This window comes from Vitis vinifera, chromosome 19, assembly GCF_030704535.1.
Source record: "Vitis vinifera cultivar Pinot Noir 40024 chromosome 19, ASM3070453v1".
Taxonomy (NCBI): domain Eukaryota; kingdom Viridiplantae; phylum Streptophyta; class Magnoliopsida; order Vitales; family Vitaceae; genus Vitis; species Vitis vinifera.
In genome coordinates, this window is record NC_081823.1 from 1,146,799 (window position 1) to 1,171,864 (window position 25,066).

The following is a 25,066-nucleotide window of genomic DNA, read 5'->3' on the forward strand; positions in this document are numbered from 1 at the left end:
GTGGAGAGATGGTTCTATGTTATCCTCTGTGTGCCATTTGAGGATATGATTAATAATGTGAGTGGTGTTGCTGTTTGTTATCAAAATCTCTAGTGTAAGAATAATAATCTAGCATCAAGGGTGCTTTTTATATTACCAAGTTGGAGGTATGTATTGTACGGTTTGTTGTGAACTCGTTTGAAGAATTATCAATGTTCCTTTCCTATATATATCGTCTTCCAAGCTCCTGCAATAGTTGATGAATTTTTCTTTTTCTCATGAATGGTCAATCCCTTAACTATATTCTTTAATCCTCCTCTTGGTATGAGAAACAAATCACGATGTTAAGAGAACTTGTCAAATGCTAATTAAATCAACATTTAAAGGTGAATTCCAATATTGAGGGGTGTACGGATAGAATTTTCAAATATCAAGCCTATACTTAACAATATAATTTATCTGAATTTAAAAATAGAAATTTTCATATCTAGAATTCGTGAAAATCTGCTACTACTTCTAATCTTAATACCAAGTGTAAAAGAAAAACTATTTCAAATAGGCCTGGATAAGCTATAAGCAAATAGTATTGGTTTATATGAAATGAGTGTGGGATTGAGTCTAGTATATAAGCGATCGCTATAAGCCATTTGACTTAGCTCAGTCTCATGTGCTATTTATTATTTTATTGTAGATTGTGATAAAGTTAAATTTGACTCAAGTTTGAATAGAGTTTGATGTTTAAACTTTATTAAGTGTTTAGTTGTTTGTTTTCATTAATGTTTTAATGCCAAAATTTATTATAATAATAAATTTTTTTATAATGATTAATTTTGTAATCATTGAAAAAAATTGAGTAATTGAATAGTAACTAGGTTTTTAATCATGCTTGGTTGCTAAGAAAATATTAAAAATTTCCTAGTTAATTTGAAGAAAATATTAGAAATCTTCGGATTGAATTTCATTGATAATTGATTTTTATGTGATACATTTTCAAATTTATAGATTTGTGATTGAAATGTGTGTTTCTTGTTGAGATTAATTCATTGATTTTCAGATATTCAAGTTGGGAAGTAGCATCAAATCCTAATTTTTTTATTTTTCAAAATAAATGGAAATTTTTTATTGTAATGGATATTTAGATGATTGGCAATTCTTTTAGAGGTTTAATTAAAAAAAAATTATTGGATTTTTTGATAATTTGTTTTGGTTTTGTTTTATGACAAGATGTCGAATTTTGAAAATTTGTAGTAAATTCATTTTTAATTTTAATTTTTTAATTTTTATATAGTTATTTTTATTTTTGAATGTGGAATCTATAAAAATTTAAATTTGCCCAAAACTGGATGAATTATGAGGTCAAAATAGTGGCTATATGTGTTAGAATTTCAGTTCGATGTCAACATGATTTGTATGTATATATATATATAGATGTTATTTACCTATACTCAGCTCTCCACTGATGGCCATGAAGAAGGAAGCATTCAGTTATAATGCCTTGGCATTCATCGAAGTACAGAGATCATCACAGAACTCTTGGCTGAGGTCAATAGACAGCATTTTACCATTTTAATCTTGTGAGACTGGTTGGAAATTCTGCAGAGAAATCAAACAGGCTGCTAGTTTGAGTTCATGTGTACTGGATCTTGGGATAAATGGATCTTCTACCAAGACCGAGCTCAAACTCTGAACTGTGAAATTAGCTAGAAGATCATTCATGGCAAAGTCAAATGCCTTACATATCTCCATGGTCATTGCAATCTGTGTATAATTCAGCTTGACATGCATTAATCCTCAAAATATTCTCCTCGATAAGAATTCAGTGAAGGGAACTTCAGGATACATGGCTCCTGGGAGTTGATTCAATGCTCTATATTGACGCTCCATTAGAGGCAAACCAAGCTGTCTCAAGCCCTCTCATAGGATCAGTCCTATCAGGACCAATATGAAAATCAGTTTGTGCTTATGTCAGTATCCTCACATTTGTTTGCCCTTTGAATGCTTGCAATGGAATTGTACCAAACTCTTGCTTGGGACAGTGTTTAACTTCTATAGTAAAAATAGAGTTGGTGTAATTACTCAATTTAATATTATGTTAAGTAATTGCAGTTTAAAAATGTTTTTATTATAATAAATTAATATAAAGACAATTCTGATATTTTAAAATTTTAATTAAATAAAAAATTTCATTTTGTATTGTATTTGGAAAAAAAAATCTTATAAATCACCTTAGAATGCAAGTGCATGATTAAGAATTCCATTTAAGCACTCTAAAAATTGTGTTTGACATAAAAAAGTTGCTTTTAATGTTTGAAAATCTTGCATAAACGGAGCTTAAATATTTGATTAAAAAAGGTAAGATGGTTGGAGAAGGTTGTTCATGTCAAATATTACATAATTTAGTACATTTGGGAATTTAAGCCTAGGTGGAAATTATTGTAATAAATTTATTGTTTGTGATATTTGGGAATACATTAATTATTATTTATTTTTAAACTATTAGTTTTTAGCATTTTTATCAAATAAGTATAATAATTAAATTTATATATGTTTTAATATATAAAAATAGATTGATTTAATGTTTATAGAATTAAAAGATTAATAAAAACAAACAACTTAATACTTAATAACATTTAAACATAAAACATTATCTGAATTTAAGCTAAATTCAAGTTTATTCATATTTTAGATAAAATAAATAAATAAATAAATATCGCCTAAGATAGAGCAAAGTCAAAAGTTATATAATCAATTATACAATAGATTCGGAACAACACTCATTCCATATAAACCAATACCATTTGTTTACGATTTATGTATGCTCATTTAAAGTAGCTTTTAACTAATGCTATGTTTAGTATTAATATTAAAAGTAGAAGTGATTACGATTACTTGATGATTGAATTTTATGTAATAAAAATTATATTTTGTTAATTCTTTTATTAAAAATAAAGATAATTTTATATTTTTTAAAAGTTAAGTAAATAAAAATCTATTTATCATATACATATAAGCAAAAGCATGAGTTGCCTTACTTCTCTCGAACACAAATGAATCATATTGGTAAGTATAGGCCTAATATTTAAAAATTTGATCTAGAAAACCCTTAAATATTGGAATTCACCTTTAAACGTTGCTTTTAGAATTTAAGAAGCTCTCCATGATTTGTTTCTTACGCCAAGAGGAGGTTTAAAGAATAATATAGGTAAGGGCCTAAACTAACCATTAATGGGAAAAAGAAAATTTGATCAACTATTGCAGGAGCTTGGAAAACAATCCAAGAAAGGAAAGTTGATAATTCTTCAAATGACTTGATTGCAAACAATTGGGAAGGGCTTACATACAAAATATATACGTCCCTCCAACTTGGTGATATCAACATTAAGCACCCTTGATGCTAGATTATTATTCTTACAATACTAGAGATTTTGATAACAAACAGGAATGGAAGTGATGTTATACATCACTCACATTATTAATTAATCATATCCTCATACGGCACACAACATAATATAGCTAGACCCATCTCTCCACTTACATTGGCACAGGGTCTATGAGCATCCATGTAATGAGATCTTTTATCAATTTTCCATTGTGGGTGTACTCATCTTCATCCTTGTACAAGATATCTATCACACGGCTAAAATTTAGAACACGTGTGACGAGTGGCATTGGCACTTGTGTAGGTCTGAGGCACTCCTGGTTGATATCCTTCCATGCCCTGACTATTTGCTTATTCAACTCATCACAAGCCTCCTGCTTTGTAACCTCATATTGCTTCATGTAACACTCAATGCTTGAGGGGGCATGCATTCTTGTTTGTTCGAACTGCACAAAGAGCAAAGCATAAAAAAAGAAAAAAAAAGTGGGATAGATAATTTAAAAAACACAATTAACAAATTTTTTACTCAATATAGTTTTTAATTAGAAATTTGTTTGAAAGTGATTATTTTTTATAAAAGATTTGAGATTTTTTGAAATTAATATATATATATATATATATATATATATATATATATATATATATATATATTTTTAAAAAGTTCTAAAAAACAATTGAAAAAATGAAAACTATTTTGGAAACTTTATTTTATACATAAGACATACTATTTTTCATATTTAAGTCATGCCCTTAAGGCAATTAATTTCTAGGTTTAATAGTAGAAGAATCTTATACCTCGTGGGAAACTAAGTCATCCATGAGCCTGCTGATGGTTTCTGAAGCTCTAATCATCTTGGCGTGGCTGAGCACCCATTGGAAGGCCTCCTCTGTCACTACATCTCCCATGCCAACGAAAGATGTGGCAATGAGCAAAGTGTAACCACAACTTACTAGTGTATTACTTATGTACTCATCGAATGTTGGTACATATCGTTGGTTCAACCATTTGGCTTCAATAAAGTAGGCTTGGATTTGCCTTTTCATCTGAGTTAAATAATCATGCAAATATGTAGATCATGCTATTAGCTTTTATATATATAATTTTTGAAGGATTTAGGAGTATGTTAAACAATGATTATAAAAAATGTTTCTAATTTTTCTAGTACTTGAAAGATAAAGACAAAAATTAGTAAATGTTAGAAAAACTAGAAACTTTTTAAAATCACTTTTAAAATCATTGTCAAACACATTCTAAAAGAACGGTGATCGTGTCAAACCGCTTCTTTTGCATAGTGGACACGGTACAATTTCCCTTCCTTGGCCATCTCTTCTTCCATTTCTTCATAAACATCCAAGAGTGCCCGATAAAACCACTTCATATAATCTGCAGGCAGTTGATCTATGCAGCTGGCATCCCATCTGAAAGTGAAGTAATTACAGAATATATCTTTGGAACTTTATGAAATCTATACCAGAAGTTTAGAAATTCTGCTAATGAAATTGATGTGCAAGTATCCAATTAACCTTTCGACTGCTTCTGTAAGGAGTTCAAGTTCTTCGATTGTACCATATGCATCATATATATCATCCATAATGGTTAACATAGCGGTCATTTTCGTTAAGAACCTTCGAGCAGGGAAGTACTGGGGCTCAAAGTACACTCCCAATGTCCAAAAGTAGCTCTCCACTAGTCTATCCCGTGCAAAAGGTAGCTTTGTCGCAACGTCTAAACCTTTCCACCACCTGAAAGATATATAAGCCGATGATGAGAGTCAAGAAGATTGCTAAAATAGCTTGTTTTTTTTTGCATATGATTGCTTCAAGAACTTACCTACTGATCTCACTTAGCTCTTTCCTATGGAGTGACTGCAACAGGTTGAAGTCCAACTTTGCAAGCTTGAGTAAAGATTTATTATGTGAACCATCTTGTTGGTAGATGGAAATGTAATGCGTTGCCTCCACCCTTGTCAAGCCCTTGCGAATGGGCCGCTTTAGTGCACGAATCACTTGTTTTGCAAGAGGATTATTTGGATCAGTTGCCATGGACTGAAGATGAGTAGTGGTGAAAGCCAGGGCTTCCTCTAGTATGTCTTCTCCATGCACCATCAAATGTGTAGCTTCATATAAAGCTAGCATGCCAAGTGAGTCACCAATCAAATATTCCTTGAAGTTGCCTTCCTTGTCTTTGAACTTATTAAATACATCTATTTCATCAGTAAAGTTCATTAAATCAATGAATGGTAAGTAATTCAAGATGACAAATGTTTTGGCAACTATAGGAAAGGGGCTTTTACCAGATGGAATGGGGTAACCTTCTTGTCTTAGTAGTCGGAACCGAAGCGAAGCATTTGTGAAGTCGTCGTTATCATCAACCAGACTATATGTTCCATACATGTCTTTTAATGCTTCTTCGATCTCCCTTTCAAAGTGGTGTGCCAATCCCAAGAGTTGGATGGAATCTATCAACTTCAGCAGTTCCGGAGATTTACTGGCACTGGCTTTTAGCTCCTTTCTCACTTCTTCTTTCAGTTCTTCAATTTGCTGTTCTTTACATTCATGGGTTATCTACACCAGAAAAATTGCAAACACAACAAAAACATTTGAGGCCTATTTGCTAATGTTTTAAAAAACATATTGTTCTCCATAAATTGTTTAGAAAACTATTTTTTGTCATAAAAAAACAAAAATTGTTTTCAAAATCAGTTTTCAAGGAAGCCTTTTAATCATGCTAAATAAATTTCCTTACCTCTCATAAAAAGTTTGAAACATTTAGACTGAATACTCTCACCAGGAAAACATTGGAAGAAACTAAGAGTGCATTTAGTAGTGATTTTAGAAAGTGGTTTTAGACCTTCTTGTACTTGAAATTTTTTATCTTTCAAATAATTAAAAAATTCAAAACATTCTTAGAATTGCTACCAAACGCACACTAACTCATCTTCCAGCACCAGATATCAAAGCAGTATTTCTATACACTTACAGCATCATCAGGAGTGTAGATGAGGAAACGATCACCCCAAATGTTAGGAGGAAAATTCGCTGTGGAGCGAGCCACCCCCTGATGATCTACCCCTGGCGTGGTTGGAATAGGAGTGACGGGAAGTGAGACAGACATGTTTTGCCCTATTAGAATAGGAGTGACTGAAAGCCTGTGTAGTTGTTTGTGCTACATGTGCAAATCATAGCATTTATAGGGCAGCTACCCTTGTTTTTCGGGGATGTTTGGATGGATAAAAAAGAATTATGGAAAAAGCCCAGGTGGAAATGAAAGCACGTTCTAATCTTCACCGTTTTTTTACTCTTGTCCTTTTAATGTATAATCTTACTACCATGCAGACATCAATTCGAATTCTTGAAAAAGCTACAGCAATTTGTTGGGTGGATTTATTGCATCGTACAGGTGCATCTATTTGATCCACTGAAGGTGGGAGCTCATGTTGGAAGTGGAAAAGGAAATTAAAATAAAATAATTGAATTATGGATCACTTACCAGACAACGTTTTAATTTTGGTGGAATCTTTCATGTATTCATTGAATCATTTTACATGCTTCATAAATTGTTTGTGCAACAAAATAAATGGAAATTAGCTATACTCATTTCTCTAAAAAGAAGATATAATATTGTGAGTGTGTTTGGTAGCATTTTCACTAGAAATATTTGATAGTGTTTTCAATATAAGTATTTTCTCTTGAAATGTTTTTAGAAAAATCACTTATTAAGTGTTTTTTATAATAGAAAATATTATAAGTGAATTTCTAAAACTACAAGTGATTTTTCAAAAATTTCAAAGTACTTTCTAAATTTTTTCTAACATCTATTTTTTTTTTCCAAAAACACTTTTTAGGCTAAAAGTGTTTTACTGGCAAATAGATTCTAAATAATATTGCATAATATGAATAGTATGATTAGCATTGTGGAGCAAAATCAAGAGGTTTGAAAAAAGATGGCTGATGAGATTTTTTTATTCCTAATATGCACCTGCAAGATGGTGGATCCATTAGATACATCAATCTTGGCCCATAAATATGAGAAATGTTGCTTGGATAATGATTTTATAAAGACATCAACTAGCTGATGAGGAAACATAGGAAACGGTTAATGTGATAGCTTCTGTCAAAGTGATAGTCCAGGACAACATGTTTCATCTGAGAATGGAAAATCGAATTACCACAAAGGTAAGTTGCATAAAGATTATCAAACCAAAGTTGGGGAGGTTTGGAGAGTTTAGTTCCAAGTTTGGAAAGGAGATTAAGAATTCATGTTAATTTAGCAATGATGGAAGCAATGACCAACTTTTAACCTCGATGGAAGAATGAGTCACTATTCTTTGCTTCTTAGAATACCAAGAAATTGGAGTGGCACCAAGAAAAATGACATAATAAGTCGGTATTGATGATGCTGGAGTGTGAGACTATATTGAATGGAGTGGTTGAGGTATTTGAGAAGTCTTTTAGCAGTTATCTAATGGGAATGTGTGGGAGCATGCACGTATTAAGCGAGCTTATTAACAAAATAAGTCACGTTTGGACATGTCAAGGATAGATATTGCAAGACACCTACAAAGCTTTAGTAAAAAGTAGCATCAATAGAAATGTTACTATGATTAAGAACTAGGTCAAGGTGGACAAGGGAGTGATGACTCAACCTTTCATATTGACCATTTTGGTGCGTTTAAGGAGATCATGGATTTTTTTTTCTTTTTTGAGAGAGAGAGAGTAATAAACCTAGTGATATTGGAATAATTTTAATACTTAGAAAAAGTGGAGGTCATCAAGATCCTTGACAGAAAATTTGGAGCTAAGAGTTTGAATGAATTGTCGAACAATAGTAGCATAATTTCCTATGGTAATCAACTCATCTACATACATGTGAAAGTACATTATGATGCCATTGAAATTATATAGAAATAATGAGGTATTATATTTACAATTGGTGAAACCAAAGGAAATTAATGACAAAATCTTTCAACTCATTGCAGCATGCCCATGAGGCTTACTTAAGGCCATATGTAGGCAACATCCATGAGTGGGCTTGGTGTCATCAATGAAGCTTGAAGGTTATATCTAAACTTCTTCATAGAAACGACCATTCAAAAAGGTAGTATTAACATCAAATTGATAAACCTACTAACAAGAACTAAGAGCAAGGGTTAAAATTAGGTGAATGGTTGTAGGTTTGACCATCATGCTAAATGTGTTATGCATGGTAGACTATCATAGGCATGAAATTTCCTCACAAGTTTTTCATATTAGTGTGATAGTTAGAAGTCCTTTAGGCTAACCTACTCAAACCCACATGAGGTTGCAACTAATAAAACCCACAAGGAAACATGAGGTTATGACACCAACCACTCTTATTTGGACTAGGGACAAGCAATCCTAGTCATACTTAAACTACAATCGCAATTAGAATCTAAACTCCTCAAACTAGAATTACAATCCCATTTTAAATCCAACTCTGAGCTTTCAAATGTCTTTGGCCCACTCCTTATCCATCTGAATCTCTTCATGTTACTATCTCTTACATCAATCCATGTAGTAACCCTTTGTATCCTTGGTTCATGGTGCAACGAATCTTCCTTAGGTTGCAATCAATAAACCCACAAGGAAACATGATGTTACGAGGCTCAATCCCTAACTTGTATTTTATTTTTATTTTTTAAAATAACAATAGAAGATATAGCTAGCAAGACTCCCACATTCTCTTTGGTGAGTTCATGCTCCCTCTCTATCATACTATGTTTTAAGAAGGTTCGCCCTATCATAATATCATGCTTATAAGATGCTTTTAGAAGTTGTTCCCACCATTCTTTTATTGGTGTAGCACCACCCATTCCTATTTTGACTAGGAATCAACAATCTTAATCTTACCCAAACTCTTATTCATAGACTATGACACCAACCACTCTTATTTGGACTAGGGACAAACAATCCTAGTCATACTTCGACTATAATTTCAATTAGAATCTAAACTCCTCAAACTCGAATTACAATCCCACTTTAAATCCAACTCTGAGCTTTCAAATGTCTTTAACCCACTCCTTATCCATATGAATCTCTTCATGCTACTACTTTTTGCATCAATTCATGTATTAACCCTCTGTATCCTTGATTCATGGTGCAACGAATCTTCTTTAGGCTTCCACCAATGCCAACACGTCCCTCTTGTGCTTTGCCTCAAGTCCACCCACTCCTATGCTTGAATCCATCATGCATTTGATTAGCATGTCATTACATCTCTAGGCAACCTGTCGTATGCATCTTTATGTGGCTTATGTGCATGTCAAGTCCTCTCTTGGCCTGCACTCCTTACAACATGCGTTACTAAACTGTTGTAGCATCTCTAGGCAACTTGCTACATGCTCTCTATGCAACTTGTGTGTATGTCAAGCCCTCTCTTGGCATGCACACCTCGCAACATGGCTTGCCAATCTATTGTAACATCTCTAGGCAATCTGTTGCACACTCTCTATGTAGCTTGCATGCATGTGAAGCCATTTCTTAGCATGCACACCTCATAACATGCCCTCATCAGCTTGTTGTGTGCCTCTATAGGCCCTTGTTATTCCTTGAGTGTGCCAACCAACCATGCTTGTGTGTTCTCCTCACATCTATGTCAAGACAACCTCACTTATGCATTCATCTTGTTGTTGCTATGACTTCATGCAGTGTCTAAGCCATCCTCTTAGTGCAATAAGGGATCATGACTTTGTGCCTATGACTCCCTATCTTTGAACACAAGGTATTGCATCCTTGTACCAAGCATCAAACATCCCATCTGAGTCGGCTTCGTTGCTATTGCATCCTCATGCCTTGTCTAAGCTTATCAAGCAACCTTGTTGCACAAGGTGTTGCGCCCTTATGCCATCTTGCCTTTGTCATAAGCCACTCATAAGGCCAAGGTGCTACCCATGAGGCCCTGGTGCCTATGTTTCGAGTCAAGGGGCTAAAAGTAGTCCACCCTAAGCCTTTGGTAGAAGCCCTTCCCAACCAATATTGCTTTGTTTTAAGAAATGTTCCTATTTGAATTACGTTTGATCCTACAAACCCACTTGCATACCATAATATTTTGCTAAGGATTATGAGGAACCAACTCTTGTGTGCATACCATTTTTAATTGGGAAAATAATGTAATCATGTACTATTGAAATAATAATAATAAAAAAAACAAATAGAACAAAATATTTGACTTTCAAAAGAAGTATAACATGAGAAAATTTTTTTCCTCCCACACTCTAATAATAAGTTTACCATAAGTCCAACATTACTTTCTAAACTTTAACCCTTTTTTTATTGATCTCTATTGCCAACCAATTTCAATGTTTTTTTATTATTATTTTGACATGAAAACTTGTTGAATATTTGAAATAACATTTTGATTTTCACTTTAACGATATTTGGAAACATTTATTTATTTATTTATTAAATAGAAGTTTGTAAACAAAATATGAAAATTCTTATAAAAAAATACAAATTTATTTTGTGTTTTTTTTTTTTTAAAATTTTATTCCTCAAATTTTAAAATTGTTAAAATTATTTAATAGGATATCTAACAAGTTACTTGTTAATTTTTATTTCTTTTTTTCTCCTCCATATAATACCTTCCAATGACACATCACCTTTGATTTTTTTTTTTTAATATGTTGTCTTCACACTCTTTCTTTCCCACTTGAGACTTTTTTAATTTCATTTCTTTCACTGATTACCTCAAATTTGTTAATAATTATCTTATTAGAAGAAATCCAAACTCTAATCCACTTTTAACTCAATCAAAAATACAAAAGGATTGAGAAATCTTAACCCTATCTTAGGTCGAGTGTGTCTAGGATTTAGGCTTCGCTAATGCCAAAATACAACGTAATATACACATTTTATAATTTTTTTCCATTTCAAATGGATTTAGTTGATGTTTTTACTAAATACAATAAAAAAAAAAATCCTAAAGTTAATTGTATAAAATGATTGTAAAATTTAATGTATAATGATTACTTTCTATCAAAAAAATATTAATGTGTCAAAGAGACATCTATTGAACTTTCAATCTTGATTGTTGAAATTATTTGATGAAATTTAAACCGTTAGATGAAGGTACAAAGAATGAAACCAATGTATAAAAGCATGAAACTAAGTACAAATAATGGAAGTAAGGTATAATGTAATGAAATGAAATTTAATAAAAGTTAATGAGACCTGACTTCGTTAATAGTGTTTTTCAAGTAATAAATCTTTTCCACAATCTTTGATATTCAAAGAAATGTGGCAAATGAAATAACACATTGTGTGATTAGGAGACAAGATTTAATGCACCAAGATCCAATATATACATGTCCTTCCTAACGACCATACCATTATTTTACTTTTGACTTGGATTTTTCATTTTGGACCCTCTTCATATCTATTGTAGTTAAAAAAAATTTCCCCTAATGAGTTTCAAATCAAAATAACTTTCTTTTACTACTTATTAATACATATGAGATGAGAAAACATGAATGAATTATATTTCTATATCAATATACCGACTTGGTACAACAAAATTATTGAATACATTCTCTATATTTTATGCCCATAATCATATTTTATCCCATGGAATCAACATTTAGAATTTCCTAAAATTAGAATATGAAATAAGATTTTTTTATTCCTTAAAATGTTTTTTGTTTTCAATTATGTACGAGTTACAATACCAAAGAGGCACCTATCGAAAAGTGCGATCAATCATATTAGATCACATGCACATGATTTGTACATTGGTTTCATTGTTCATATCTTAATCTAACAATCTAGATTTTTGTATGTACTTTGAACGGTGAAGATGGAAAGTTCAATAGGTACGTACCAAATTGATACCTTAATTTTTTTCCTCAAGTAAAGTTCCTAATATTGTTTTGCTCATGTTTTAACCAAAAGTTGAAGTTGTAGGTGAAATGATATTGATAAAATCACATTATTATTATAATAATTCTATCCAAAAAGATAAAAAAAATAGCTTCTTACATAAAATAAAGAAGGGTTCCTAAAAAAAAAAAAAAACATACATATATACTTTCAAGTTAAATATTTTTTGAGTAAAATTATTCATCCTTGAAAACTTGTTGAATATTTGGAATAACATTTTGATTTTCACTTCAACAATATTTGGAAACATTTTCTATTTTTTTTAAATAGAAGTTTCTAAACAAAATATAAAAATTCTTATAAAAAAATATAAATTTATATTGTGCTTTTTTAAAAAAAAAATTAATCTTTTAAAATTTTGTTCCTCAAATTTCAAAATTGTTAAAATTATTTAATAGGAGAATTCATATATTTTCTAATAGAGCTTTTATTTTTAAAAATAAAAAATAGAAAGGCTTACATAAATAAAACTAAGATTGAAAGCTTGTTTCAAAAAATCATTTTAGTATTTAAAAAAATTTATTCAATATAATAACTCAATTTTTTTTATATTTAAATAGAGCTCTTTATTATTTCTTTTAACTAAAATTTAAACTGAAAATTAAAGTTCAAAACGCAATATTAGAATTGCAAAAATTTGTTTACAATAATTAAATTTAGAAAATGTAAAAAATTGGGCTTGTTACGTAGTGTTAACACATTAAGGGAACCATATCTTTGGTGTGTCCAAGAGAGGTGTCAAACATTTGTAATGGAGGTAGGCCACCCAGACCCACCATATCAAATGAGTACTAAGTAATATCTCTAAGGACGGTGACACATATGCAATCCTGTCCACAACTACTACAAACTTGTTATGAGTCATTAGTCATCACCCTCCACATAATGTGAATTTTGGACAAAATTGGCCCCTTATCAAACAAAATATCAGTCCTGACCACTACATCAAACTATTGTCGTAATTTTTTTTCTTATACATGAAACGTTACTTTATTGTCTCCTCTAAGTGGATGGGAAAAATTTTAAAATATATTTAATTTAATAAAAGAATAAATATTTAATAAAAGAAAAAATGCAACAAATGAATGGAGTGGCTATGCTTGTAATTATATATGTGAAATCAAAACCCTCAATTTATTTCAAGAGCTTGAAGAAAATTAAAACCCTGAATCTATTTTAAAAGCTTAAAGATGAAAAGAATGATTCCTCTACATCGGTAGAAGCTTTACTACAAATATATTAGGGTAGGAATACAAAACTAAAACAATTCACACATAAATGCATACAAGATCTTACTTAAAAAAAGATAAAAAAAAATAGCTTCTTACATAAAATAAAGAAGGGTTCCTAAAAAAAGAAAAACATATATATACACTTTCAAGTTAAATATTTTTTGAGTAAAATTATTCACACTTGAAAACTTGTTGAATATTTGAAATAACATTTTGATTTTCACTTCAACAATATTTGGAAACATTTTCTATTTTTTTTTTAAATAGAAGTTTCTAAACAAAATATAAAAATTCTTATAAAAAAATATAAATTTATATTGTGCTTTTTTTTTAAAAAAATTAATCTTTTATAATTTTGTTCCTCAAATTTCAAAATTGTTAAAATTATTTAATAGGAGAATTCATATGTTTTCTAATAAAGCTTTTATTTTTAAAAATAAAAAATAGAAAGGCTTACATAAATAAAACTAAGATTGAAAGCTTGTTTCAAAAAATCATTTTAGTATTTAAAAAAATTTATTCAATATAATAACTCAATTTTTTTTATATTTAAATAGAGCTCTTTATTATTTCTTTTAACTAAAATTTAAACTGAAAATTAAAGTTCAAAACGCAATATTAGAATTGCAAAAATTTGTTTACAATAATTAAATTTAGAAAATATAAAAAATTGGGCTTGTCACGTGGTGTTAACACATCAAGGGAACCATATCTTTGGTGTGTCCAAGAGAGGTGTCAAACATTTGTAATGGAGGTAGGCCACCCAAACCCACCATATCAAATGAGTCCTAAGTAATATCTCTAAGGACGGTGACACATATGCAATCCTGTCCACAACTACTACAAACTTGTTATGAGTCATTAGTCATCACCCTCCACATAATGTGAATTTTGGACAAAATTGGTCCCTTGTTAAACAAAATATCAGTCTTGACCATCTACATCAAACTATTGTCGTAATTTTTTTTTTTTCATTTTTTTTCTTATACATGAAACATACTTTATTGTCTCCTCTCATATAAGTGGATGGGAAAAATTTTAAAATATATTTAATTTAATAAAAGGATAAATATTTAATAAAAGAAAAAATGCAACAAATGAATGGAGTGGCTATGCTTGTAATTATATATGTGAAATCAAACCCTCAATTTATTTCAAGAGCTTGAAGAAAATTAAAACCCTGAATCTATTTCAAAAGCTTAAAGATGAAAAGAATGATTCCTCTACATCGGTAGAAGCTTTAATACAAATATATTAGGGTAGGAATACAAAACTAAAGCAATTCACACATAAATGCATACAAGATCTTACTTAAAAAAGATAAAAAAAAATAGCTTCTTACAAAAAATAAAGAAGGGTTCCTAAAAAAAAAAAAAACATATATATATACTTTCAAGTTAAATATTTTTTGAGTAAATTTATTCACACTTGAAAACTTGTTGAATATTTGAAATAACATTTTGATTTTCACTTCAACAATATTTGGAAACATTTTCTATTTTTTTTAAATAGAAGTTTCTAAGCAAAATATAAAAATTCTTATAAAAATATATAAATTTATATTGTGCTTTTTTTAAAAAAATTAATATTTTAAAATTTTGTTCCTCAAATTTCAAAATTGTTAAAATTATTTAATAGGAGAATTCATATGTTTTATAATAGAGCTTTTATTTTTAAAAATAAAAAATAGAAAGGCTTACATAAATAAAACTAAGATTGAAAGCTTGTTTCAAAAAATTATTTTAGTATTTTAAAAAAATTATTCAATATAATAACTCAATTTTTTTTTTATATTTAAATAGAGCTCTTTATTATTTCTTTTAACTAAAATTTAAACTGAAAATTAAAGTTCAAAACGCAATATTAGAATTGCAAAAATTTGTTTACAATAATTAAATTTAGAAAATATCAAAAATTGGGCTTGGTACGTGGTGTTAACACATCAAGGGAACCATATCTTTGGTGTGTCCAAGAGAGATGTCAAACATTTGTAATGGAGGTAGGCCACCCAGACCCACCATATCAAATGAGTACTAAGTAATATCTCTAAGGACGATGACGCATATGCTATTGTGTCCACAACCACTACAGACTTGTTATGAGTCATTAGTCATCACCCTCCACATAATGTGAATTTTGGACAAAATTGGCCCCTTATCAAACAAAATATCAGTCTTGACCATCTACATCAAACTATTGTCGTAATTTTTTGTTTTCATTTTTTTTCTTATACATGAAACGTTACTTTATTGTCTCCTCTCATATAAGTGGATGGGAAAATTTTTAAAATATATTTAATTTAATAAAAGAATAAATATTTAATAAAAGAAAAAATGCAACAAATGAATGGAGTGGCTATGCTTGTAATTATATATGTGAAATCAAAACCCTCAATTTATTTCAAGAGCTTGAAGAAAATTAAAACCCTGAATCTATTTCAAAAGCTTAAAGATGAAAAGAATGATTCCTCTACATCGGTAGAAGCTTTACTACAAATATATTAGGGTAGGAATCCAAAACTAAAACAATTCACACATAAATGCATACAAGATCTTACTTAAAAAAAGATAAAAAAATAGCTTCTTACATAAAATAAAGAAGGGTTCCTAAAAAAAGAAAAACATATATATACACTTTCAAGTTAAATATTTTTTGAGTAAAATTATTCACACTTGAAAACTTGTTGAATATTTGAAATAACATTTTGATTTTCACTTCAACAATATTTGGAAACATTTTCTATTTTTTTTAAATAGAAGTTTCTAAACAAAATATAAAAATTCTTATAAAAAAATATAAATTTATATTGTGCTTTTTAAAAAAAAAATTAATCTTTTATAATTTTGTTCCTCAAATTTCAAAATTGTTAAAATTATTTAATAGGAGAATTCATATGTTTTCTAATAAAGCTTTTATTTTTAAAAATAAAAAATAGAAAGGCTTACATAAATAAAACTAAGATTGAAAGCTTGTTTCAAAAAATCATTTTAGTATTTAAAAAAATTTATTCAATATAATAACTCAAATTTTTTTATATTTAAATAGAGCTCTTTATTATTTCTTTTAACTAAAATTTAAACTGAAAATTAAAGTTCAAAACGCAATATTAGAATTGCAAAAATTTGTTTACAATAATTAAATTTAGAAAATATCAAAAATTGGGCTTGTTACGTGGTGTTAACACATCAAGGGAACCATATCTTTGGTGTGTCCAAGAGAGGTGTCAAACATTTGTAATGGAGGTAGGCCACCCAGACCCACCATATCAAATGAGTCCTAAGTAATATCTCTAAGGACGGTGACATAAGCAATCCTGTCCACAACTACTACAAACTTGTTATGAGTCATTAGTCATCACCCTCCACATAATGTGAATTTTGGACAAAATTGGCCCCTTATTAAACAAAATATCAGTCTTGACCATCTACATCAAACTATTGTCGTAATTTTTTTTTTCATTTTTTTTCTTATACATGAAACATACTTTATTGTCTCCTCTCATATAAGTGGATGGGAAAAATTTTAAAATATATTTAATTTAATAAAAGGATAAATATTTAATAAAAGAAAAAATGCAACAAATGAATGGAGTGGCTATGCTTGTAATTATATATGTGAAATCAAACCCTCAATTTATTTCAAGAGCTTGAAGAAAATTAAAACCCTGAATCTATTTCAAAAGCTTAAAGATGAAAAGAATGATTCCTCTACATCGGTAGAAGCTTTAATACAAATATATTAGGGTAGGAATACAAAACTAAAACAATTCACACATAAATGCATACAAGATCTTAATGTATTTATTAAAATAAAAAATACAGCAAATGAACGAGTGTCTATGCTTGTAATTCTATTAGTGAAATCAAAATCTTCAATCTATTTCAAGAAGTTAAAGATGAAAACAACAATTCTTCTATATCGGTCGAAATTTTAATGCTAATATATTTGTAAACCCTCTATTTTGTCTTCGTAACACATGTCCTTTACAGTAATTCCCTGATGACCCATTAATACTCGCGTAGCCTATCTTTTCCTAGCCATATCGGGGACTTCAGTTGAGGGATTCATTTAACCCTATTGTGACTCTTGGTAGCCCTAATTTAGACTTAGGCCCATTTAGGCACTTTAGGTTCACTTAGATCAACTTAAGCACTTTAGGTTCACTTAAATACATTTGGGCACCACCCTAGGCCCACTTAGGCACACTTAGGCCCATTAGGCTCCATCATTGGTCCACTTAGACCCTTTAGGTCCATTAGATACACTCGAGGCCCATTAGACACACCTGAGGCCCATTAGACATTCTTTGCATGACTTGAGTTGCTCACATGATTGCATGGTTGCATAGATTGCATGACACTTTACTATTATTATTATTATTATTATTATTATCATTATTTACTTAATTATTTTGTTAATTTAATTTGTTTATTTATTTTATAATTTTCTAAAACACCAGGGGATTCATTCATTTAGTCTAATTTTCTTTATGTTTTTGTAGAGAAACTCACCAAAGGAATCATCACTGGAGAGAAAAAGGAAGGTTGAAAACGTGTATTGGCAAGGATATTCAGGCGTGAGTCTTTCGGGAAATAGAGGATATTCAGTCAAAAAAAAAAAAAAAAAAAGAGGAATTTTCATGTGTGATTATGGAAAGGAAATATTCAGCGGGTTGAAGGATGGATTCAAGGTGGTTGGAAGAGGAGATGACGTATGGAAGGAAATGAACTAAGAAGGAAAGCAAGTATGCACCCATGCATGCTTTTGATGGAAGGAAATGAATGAAGAAAGAAAATTACCAAAGTTGTTTTGGGATGGAAAAAGGAAAGGCTCAATGGGTATATGGACGGAATGAAGACTATATTCAGGAAGGAGAGTCCTGATGATGCTGGACTGACATGGATGATTGAGGCTCTCCGGGCTGGTGAGTTGTCTTCGCATGTTGGTAGAGTACTAGAAAGGAAGGTTAGAAAGTGAGAGGACGGTGAGTTTTTGAGAGAAAGGTGAACGACCAACCGCACCATACTTGGGACGCTTTCAGCACGCATAAGAGAGTCTGACGCCTTTGGAGAAGCAAGAATGACCAGCTGCACCATTCTTGGGACGCTTTCAGCATGCATCAGAAGAGAGGATGACACCAAACGGGAAGGAAATCAACAGTCGCACTAAGGAGAATCCGGGTGGGAGGAGTGAGATTATTTTTTGGAATGTGAGAGGGTGCAGCCGCACTGTAGGGACCACCCTCAAACGCCCATGTGGACGCCCATGTGGCAACCCCGCACAACACTCTCCCAGGGGACACGTGGCACATCAACTCTATTCGGACTTCCTCAGGGAGGGGGGGGGGGCATACGACACTCTCAAACCCATGGTCCGGACGACCCCCTTTCTTGTCCGGACATGTTGTCTCATCCTAATCTACACTGCCAGAAGCACTTTCGACAAGACCATGCTGAGTCACCTTAGACAACTTGTCATAGCCTGCATTCCGCTGCCTGCACAGCAAAAGGACAAGAATGACGGCAAACCACCCCCCTCCCCATGGTATCTGATAGCCGCCTGCAGGACAATGATGGCTCTTCCATTACCTCAGCACCATCATGACAAGCCAAAAAGTCCTCCCACCATTAAAGGGGACAGAGTTTCTGACACTATAAAAGGGCTTTCACGCAAGGAGAGAAAGTACGCCTTCCTACTCAGAAAAAATGGAAGATTGATTATAAGAGAAAAGACTAACAAAACCATCAAAGGGTGTGTTCGAATAATATGTCCGAACGTCTTTTGCAGGTTGGTTGAGACAGGAATCATCTTCGGTTGAAAGGAAGCATCCATCAGGCTATTGTGAGGATCCCGGTGACACGAGGCTTTAACATTAGCGCCGTCCGTGGGAAGTTGCTTAGTCAACGGTGAAGATGTCCACACCTTCCAGGATCTGTTCGTTGGCTAGAGGAGACGAAGGTTATTTCAAATGGCGAGAAGCCATGGAAAGACGACAGCTGGAGAATGAACGACAAATGTAAACTCTCCTCCAGGAAACGACGAGACTGAGGGAATAAAACGCGGTGTTACGCATCCAGGTTTCGTCCTCGGGGCCTCCTCGTGACCAACGCCCAAGAGGCCAAGGAGCGAATCTAGGCCTAATCCAGAATCGGTGCATCCCGGAACTACAAGGGTTGTCCCTGATATGCACAATGAGCGATCTCGGGAATGACCCATGCCTACGTACCAAGCTCCCCAAGATCAAAGTTCAGACTCCACTCGTCTCTCATCAAAGAGACAGCTCGATAAAAGACCCCAGTTGTCAGACGCGATGCGCGCAAGGCTAGGATCGTAGGAGCCTGGTAAGGGGAGGCCACCGGTGGCAGCAACTTGGGAAACATATCTCGATCCCCTAGTCACACCCACTGTTCAGAACAACCTCCCGTACCAAGTGGTACGACAAACCGGAAGGAACTCATCAAATGAACCACCCCCAGGTTCCATTAGCAGGAGGCTGGATGACATGCTCTCCACGCCTTTTAGCTCACGTATTATCCATTATGATCCCCCAAGGGGATTCCTCGTCCCAAAATTTTCTGCGTATGACAGGTCTAGCGATCCGTTCGACCATATCATGCATTATCGACGACTCATGACTATCGACATAGGAAATGACGAGTTGCTATGCAAGGTATTCCCTGCCAGCCTACAAAGTCAGGCTCTTTCATGGTTTCACCGACTATTCCCCAACTCTGTTGATAACTTCTGGGACCTATCGGAAGCTTTTGTGGGGCAATATTTGTGCTCCGCCCGGTATAAACAGAACATCAGCACCCTGTAAAACATAAAAATGCAAGAGAATGAGTCTTTAAGAGAATTCGTGAAACGGTTTGGTCAGGCTGTGTTACAAGTAAAGGCATATAGCATGGATGATGTCCTCCAAATCTTCAAACGAAGCATATGCCCGAGCACCCCATTCTTTGAATTGCTCGCTAAAAAGCCTTCCACGACTATGGATGACTTGTTCCAGCACGCGAGCAAATACTCGATGCTGGAAGATGATGTGTGGGCAACCACCCAGCAAATTTTGGTCGCCAGACGGACATCCAAAAGCGACTCGGAAAGAAGCTCTAGACCCTAGGCCAGCCAAGGTCGTCTGGTCGAAGGTAGGAGGAGCAAAGTTGCCCAGAACTGCCACCACTCACGCTCTTTACTGTGTCATATGAGAAGCTCATTCTTGTGATCCAAGACCTATCCAACTTTAGGTGGCCCGGACCCATCAGAACGAACTCAGCCAAGAGAGATCATAGCAAGAAGTGTGCTTACCACAAAGAGCATGGTCATACTACGGAGCGATGCAGGAGCCACCATTATTTGGTAGAAAGACTCATAAAAGCGGGACATTTGAAGTAATACCTTCGCTCAGAAGCCAGGGTTAGAGATACTCCCCGAAACCGCGACACTGGGATCTCCAGGACCCTAGTCGCCCCCAAAACCATCATCAACTACATCCACGGAGGACCACTGGATGAAGAGTACAACTCCAAATGAAAGAGGCAGAGGTTGCTGCGAGCAGCATCGGTGCGTGAGCGCGTCAATTCCATCCGGCCCGGGTTAACTGACGGGAGCGCCCACTCAATAGATGGGACAATCATCTTCCCCCCAGTAGATCCCACATGAATATTACAACCACTTCGTGGCACCCTCATCCTATCCCTAGGGATGAGAGACTTTGATGTGAGACGAATCCTAGTCGACCCAGGTAGCTTGATCGATCTCTTACAGGCGAGCTATCGGGCTTAGCAAACCCTGGGTGGATTTTGTCGGGATTCAATGGAGCAGCAACCACTTCCCTTGGAGACATTGTGCTACTGGTCCAAGCAGGCCCAATCACTCTTAACATATAATTTTCAATGGTAGAAGATTTTTCCCCCTTCAATGCCATATTGGGACGTACGTGGCTGCACTACATGAAAGTCATCCCTTCCATGTACCATCAGATGGTAAGCTTTCTCACTGAGGATGGACAAATCGATTTATACGGTAGCCAGTTGGCCACTCGCGAGTGCTATCAGATAGCGCGAGAGGTCGGATCCAGCAAAGATGGCGAGCCCTTCTTTGAACCCACCAACGCATCTGACCAATAGCAATTACTGAATCCAATGGACAAAGATCCCCCGACGATAGATTCCTTGCGGACAATCCAGATCTCGGAGGAAAACACTCATCTCACACATATCAGTTCCCTCTTGATACCTGAGGAGGCCTAGAATATCCAAGACACCCTCCGGCAAAACCATGATATCTTTGCATGGGCACATTCTAACATGACAGGAATCCACCCTTCAGTTGCCTTCCATAGGCTTAACATCTTGCCTTCATCAAAACCTGTCCGGCAAAAGGTTAGGCGGTTTCACCCAGATAGGCAAAAAATTATCTGGGACGAGGTTGAAAAATTGTTGGAAGCTGGATTCGTTAGAGAAGTGGAGTATCCGAACTGGCTGGCAAATGTAGTGGTGGTCCCCAAAAAGGAAGGGAAATAGAGAGTATGCGTCGATCATACCAACCTCAACAATGCATGCCTAAAAGACAGTTTCCCTCTACTGCGGATAGATCAAATTGTGGACTCCACTACTGGGCAAAGAATGCTCTCCTTCCTAGATGCCTTCTCCGGATACCACCAATCCCCATGGCCCCTACCGACGAAGAAAAGACAGCCTTCATAACTCCACATGGGCTTTACTATTATAAAGTCATGTCGTTCGGACTCAAAAATATCAGTGCCACCTATCAGAGACTGATGACAAAGATCTTCAAACCCTTGCTTGGCCTCACAGTGGAGGTATACATTGATGATATAGTGGTTAAAACTAAAACCCGAGAAGAGCATGCACTCCACTTACAAGAAGTCTTCCACCTACTAAGGAGGTACGACATGAAGCGAGTACCAGGAAATTCCTGGGGTTCATGGTAAGCCAAAAAAGGATAGAAGTCAGCCCTGATCAAGTTAAGGCAATCATGGAAACATCGCCCCCCAGGAGCAAAAAGGAATTGTAGTGCCTCACAGGCAAGCTCGTCGCACTGGGACGCTTCATAGCCCGATTCACTAACGAATTGTGACCCTTCTTCTTAGTGTTACGAAAAGCCGATACGACTGGATGGACGGACACTTGCCAAAGCGCTTTCGAAAAAATCAAACACTACTTCACGCAACCACCCATCCTAAGCAGCCCCCTCCTTGGAGAAAGATTGTATATGTATTTGGTTGTGTCAGATTGTATAGTTAGTGCTGTTTTGTTTCGCTGCCCCACGCATGGGGAGCAGAAACCTATTTATTATGTCAGCAGAGCATTGGCCGATGCAGAAACAAGGTATTCAAAGTTAGAACAAACAGTCTTAACCCTTCAAAGTGCTGCCCAGAAACTCCGCCCATACTTCAAGCTCACCTGATAGTCATACTTACCGACCTGCCCCTTTGTAACATCATGCACAAGCCGGATTTGTCCGGAAGAATGCTCCAATGGGCCATAGAATTAAGTGAGTATGGGATCGAATACCAATCGAGATTATCTATGAAAGGGCAGGTAATAGCTGACTTTGTGGTAGAATCTGCCTAAAAACCTGGTCAAGACGAGGAACCTCACAAAGAAGAGTGGTAGACCTTGCGGGTTGATGGAGCCTCTCGATCATCAGGATTCGGAGTAGGGCTTTTGCTGCAATCCCCAACGGGGGAACAACTGGAGCAAGCTATCTGACTGAGGTTCCCCGCATCAAACAATGAAGTAGAGTACGAAGCCATCCTGTCCGGGCTAGATCTCGCCCTCGCGCTATCTGTCTCCAAGATTCGAGTCTACAGCGATTCTCAACTAGTGGTGAGACATGTGCAGGAAGAATACGGGGCCAAGGATGAGCGCATGGCGCGATATCTAACGAAAGTAAGAGACACCCTGCAATGATTGGACGAATGGACCATCGAAAAAATCCCGCGAGTTGATAACGTACGAGCCGACGCCCTAGCAGGAATAGCTGCTTTCCTGCCTACCAAAGAGGCCATGTTATTGCCCATATATGTGCAGACTGATCCCTCCATCACAGAAGCATCCACTCGCAATACTATTGAGGAAAGCCAAGAAGAGGGCCAGGAGTGGACGGAAGTTATAGCAGGGTACCTCCGGATTGGCTCTCTACCTGATGAACCCAAGCAGGCGCATAAGATCCGAGTACAAGCTGCCCGTTTCACCCTAATCAGGGGACACCTTTACAAGTGATCTTTCACAAGCTTCTATCTCAGGTGCCTAGACCGCTCAGAAGTCCGATATGTTTTAGTTGAGTTACATGAGGGTGTATTTGGCAATCACTTCGGAGGGCGATCTTTGGCACATTGAGCACACTCACAAGGCTACTATTGGCCCACTATGAAGAAAGACATGGCGACTTATGTCAAGAAGTGTGACAAATGCCAAAGGCATGCCCCCGTACCGCACACGTCGTCTGAAACATTGAAGCCAATTTCTAGCCCCTAGCCTTTTGCACAATAGGGGATGGACATAGTAGGACCCTTACCAACCGCAACTGCCCAAAAGAAATTCCTGCTCGTTGCCATAGACTACTTCAGTAAATGGGTAGAAGTAGAGGCGTATGCTAGCATCAAGGACAAAGATGTCACCAAGTTTGTGTGGAAGAACATCATTTGCCACTTTGGGATCCCTCAAGCAATCATGGCCAACAATGGTCCGCAGTTTGACAGAATCACCTTTCGGAATTTCTGCTTGGAACTCAAAATCCAGAATTTGTACTCCACATCGCGTTATCATAAGAGCAATGGATAGGCAGAGGCAACAAACAAAACCTTGGTGACTGCCTTAAAGAAGAGGCTCGAGCAAGCCAAAGGAAAGTAGGTAGAGAAACTGCCCGGCGTCCTATAGGCCTACCGAACCACGCCCGAGAGACCCATGGGAAACACTCCATTCGCCCTCATATACGGCATGGATGCAGTCATCCCCACAGAAATAGGCCTGCCCACTATCCGCACTGATGCAAGAGGACAGAGTGATGAAAGTACGGAACTAGGAAGGAACCTAGACTGGGCGGATGAAATAAGAGAAAACGCGTCCATTCGGATGACCGACTACCAACAAAGAGCGGCCGCTCACTATAATCGCAAGGCATGACCTTAGGTTTTCAAGATCGGAACGTTGGTCCTCAGAAAGGTTTTAGAAAACATCGCAGAAAGAGGAGCCAGGAAATTCTAAGCGAATTGGGAAAGTCCTTATATTGTAACTAAGGCAGGAGAAAGTAGAGCCTATCACCTACAAAAGTTAGACGAAACTCCGTTGCTTCGTCCATGGAATATATCTAACCTTAAGCAATATTACCAATAAAGAGAAGCGAAAGGTAGAAAAAAGCAAAGAAGTGTAAAGTATTTATAAAGGACTGAAAAATTATCTTTACAAAATCCGCCGCCCCAAAAGCAGCAAAAAAAAAAAGAAAAAGTATAAGGAGGACTGCACACAAAGAAATATCAGCAAGGAGGGCCTCCGAGTATCACATCCTCATCATCAGAAGGAAGAGAAGGAATATCATGCATAATGTCGTTCTTCTT

General features: G+C 34.9%; 1 protein-coding gene across 1 annotated transcript; it reads right to left on the minus strand.

Annotated features, from left to right (window-relative positions):
* Positions 1-3,271: 3,271 nt before the first annotated feature.
* On the minus strand, positions 3,272-6,500 carry LOC100243606 ((-)-germacrene D synthase). Its single transcript, XM_002283308.3, has 7 exons — positions 6,339-6,500; positions 5,653-5,923; positions 5,190-5,562; positions 4,883-5,101; positions 4,636-4,777; positions 4,154-4,402; positions 3,272-3,804 (listed from the first exon to the last, which is right to left on the minus strand). The coding sequence occupies exons 1-7, from the start codon at positions 6,471-6,473 to the stop codon at positions 3,511-3,513; spliced, it is 1,683 nt and encodes a 560-aa protein (XP_002283344.1). The 5' UTR covers positions 6,474-6,500; the 3' UTR covers positions 3,272-3,510.
* Between the last annotated feature and the right edge of the window lie 18,566 nt (positions 6,501-25,066).

What these genes read in the sequence shown, in the direction of transcription:
- LOC100243606 (XM_002283308.3), bottom strand. Translation starts at nt 6,473, where the DNA reads ATGTCTGTCTCACTTCCCGTCACTCCTATTCCAACCACGCCAGGGGTA. An exon ending in TCTACACTCCTGATGATGCT is followed by an intron (nt 5,924 to 6,338) that starts GTAAGTGTATAG and finishes TTTCTGGTGTAG; the next exon opens with ATAACCCATGAATGTAAAGA. An exon ending in GAGCTAAGTGAGATCAGTAG is followed by an intron (nt 5,102 to 5,189) that starts GTAAGTTCTTGA and finishes TATATCTTTCAG; the next exon opens with GTGGTGGAAAGGTTTAGACG.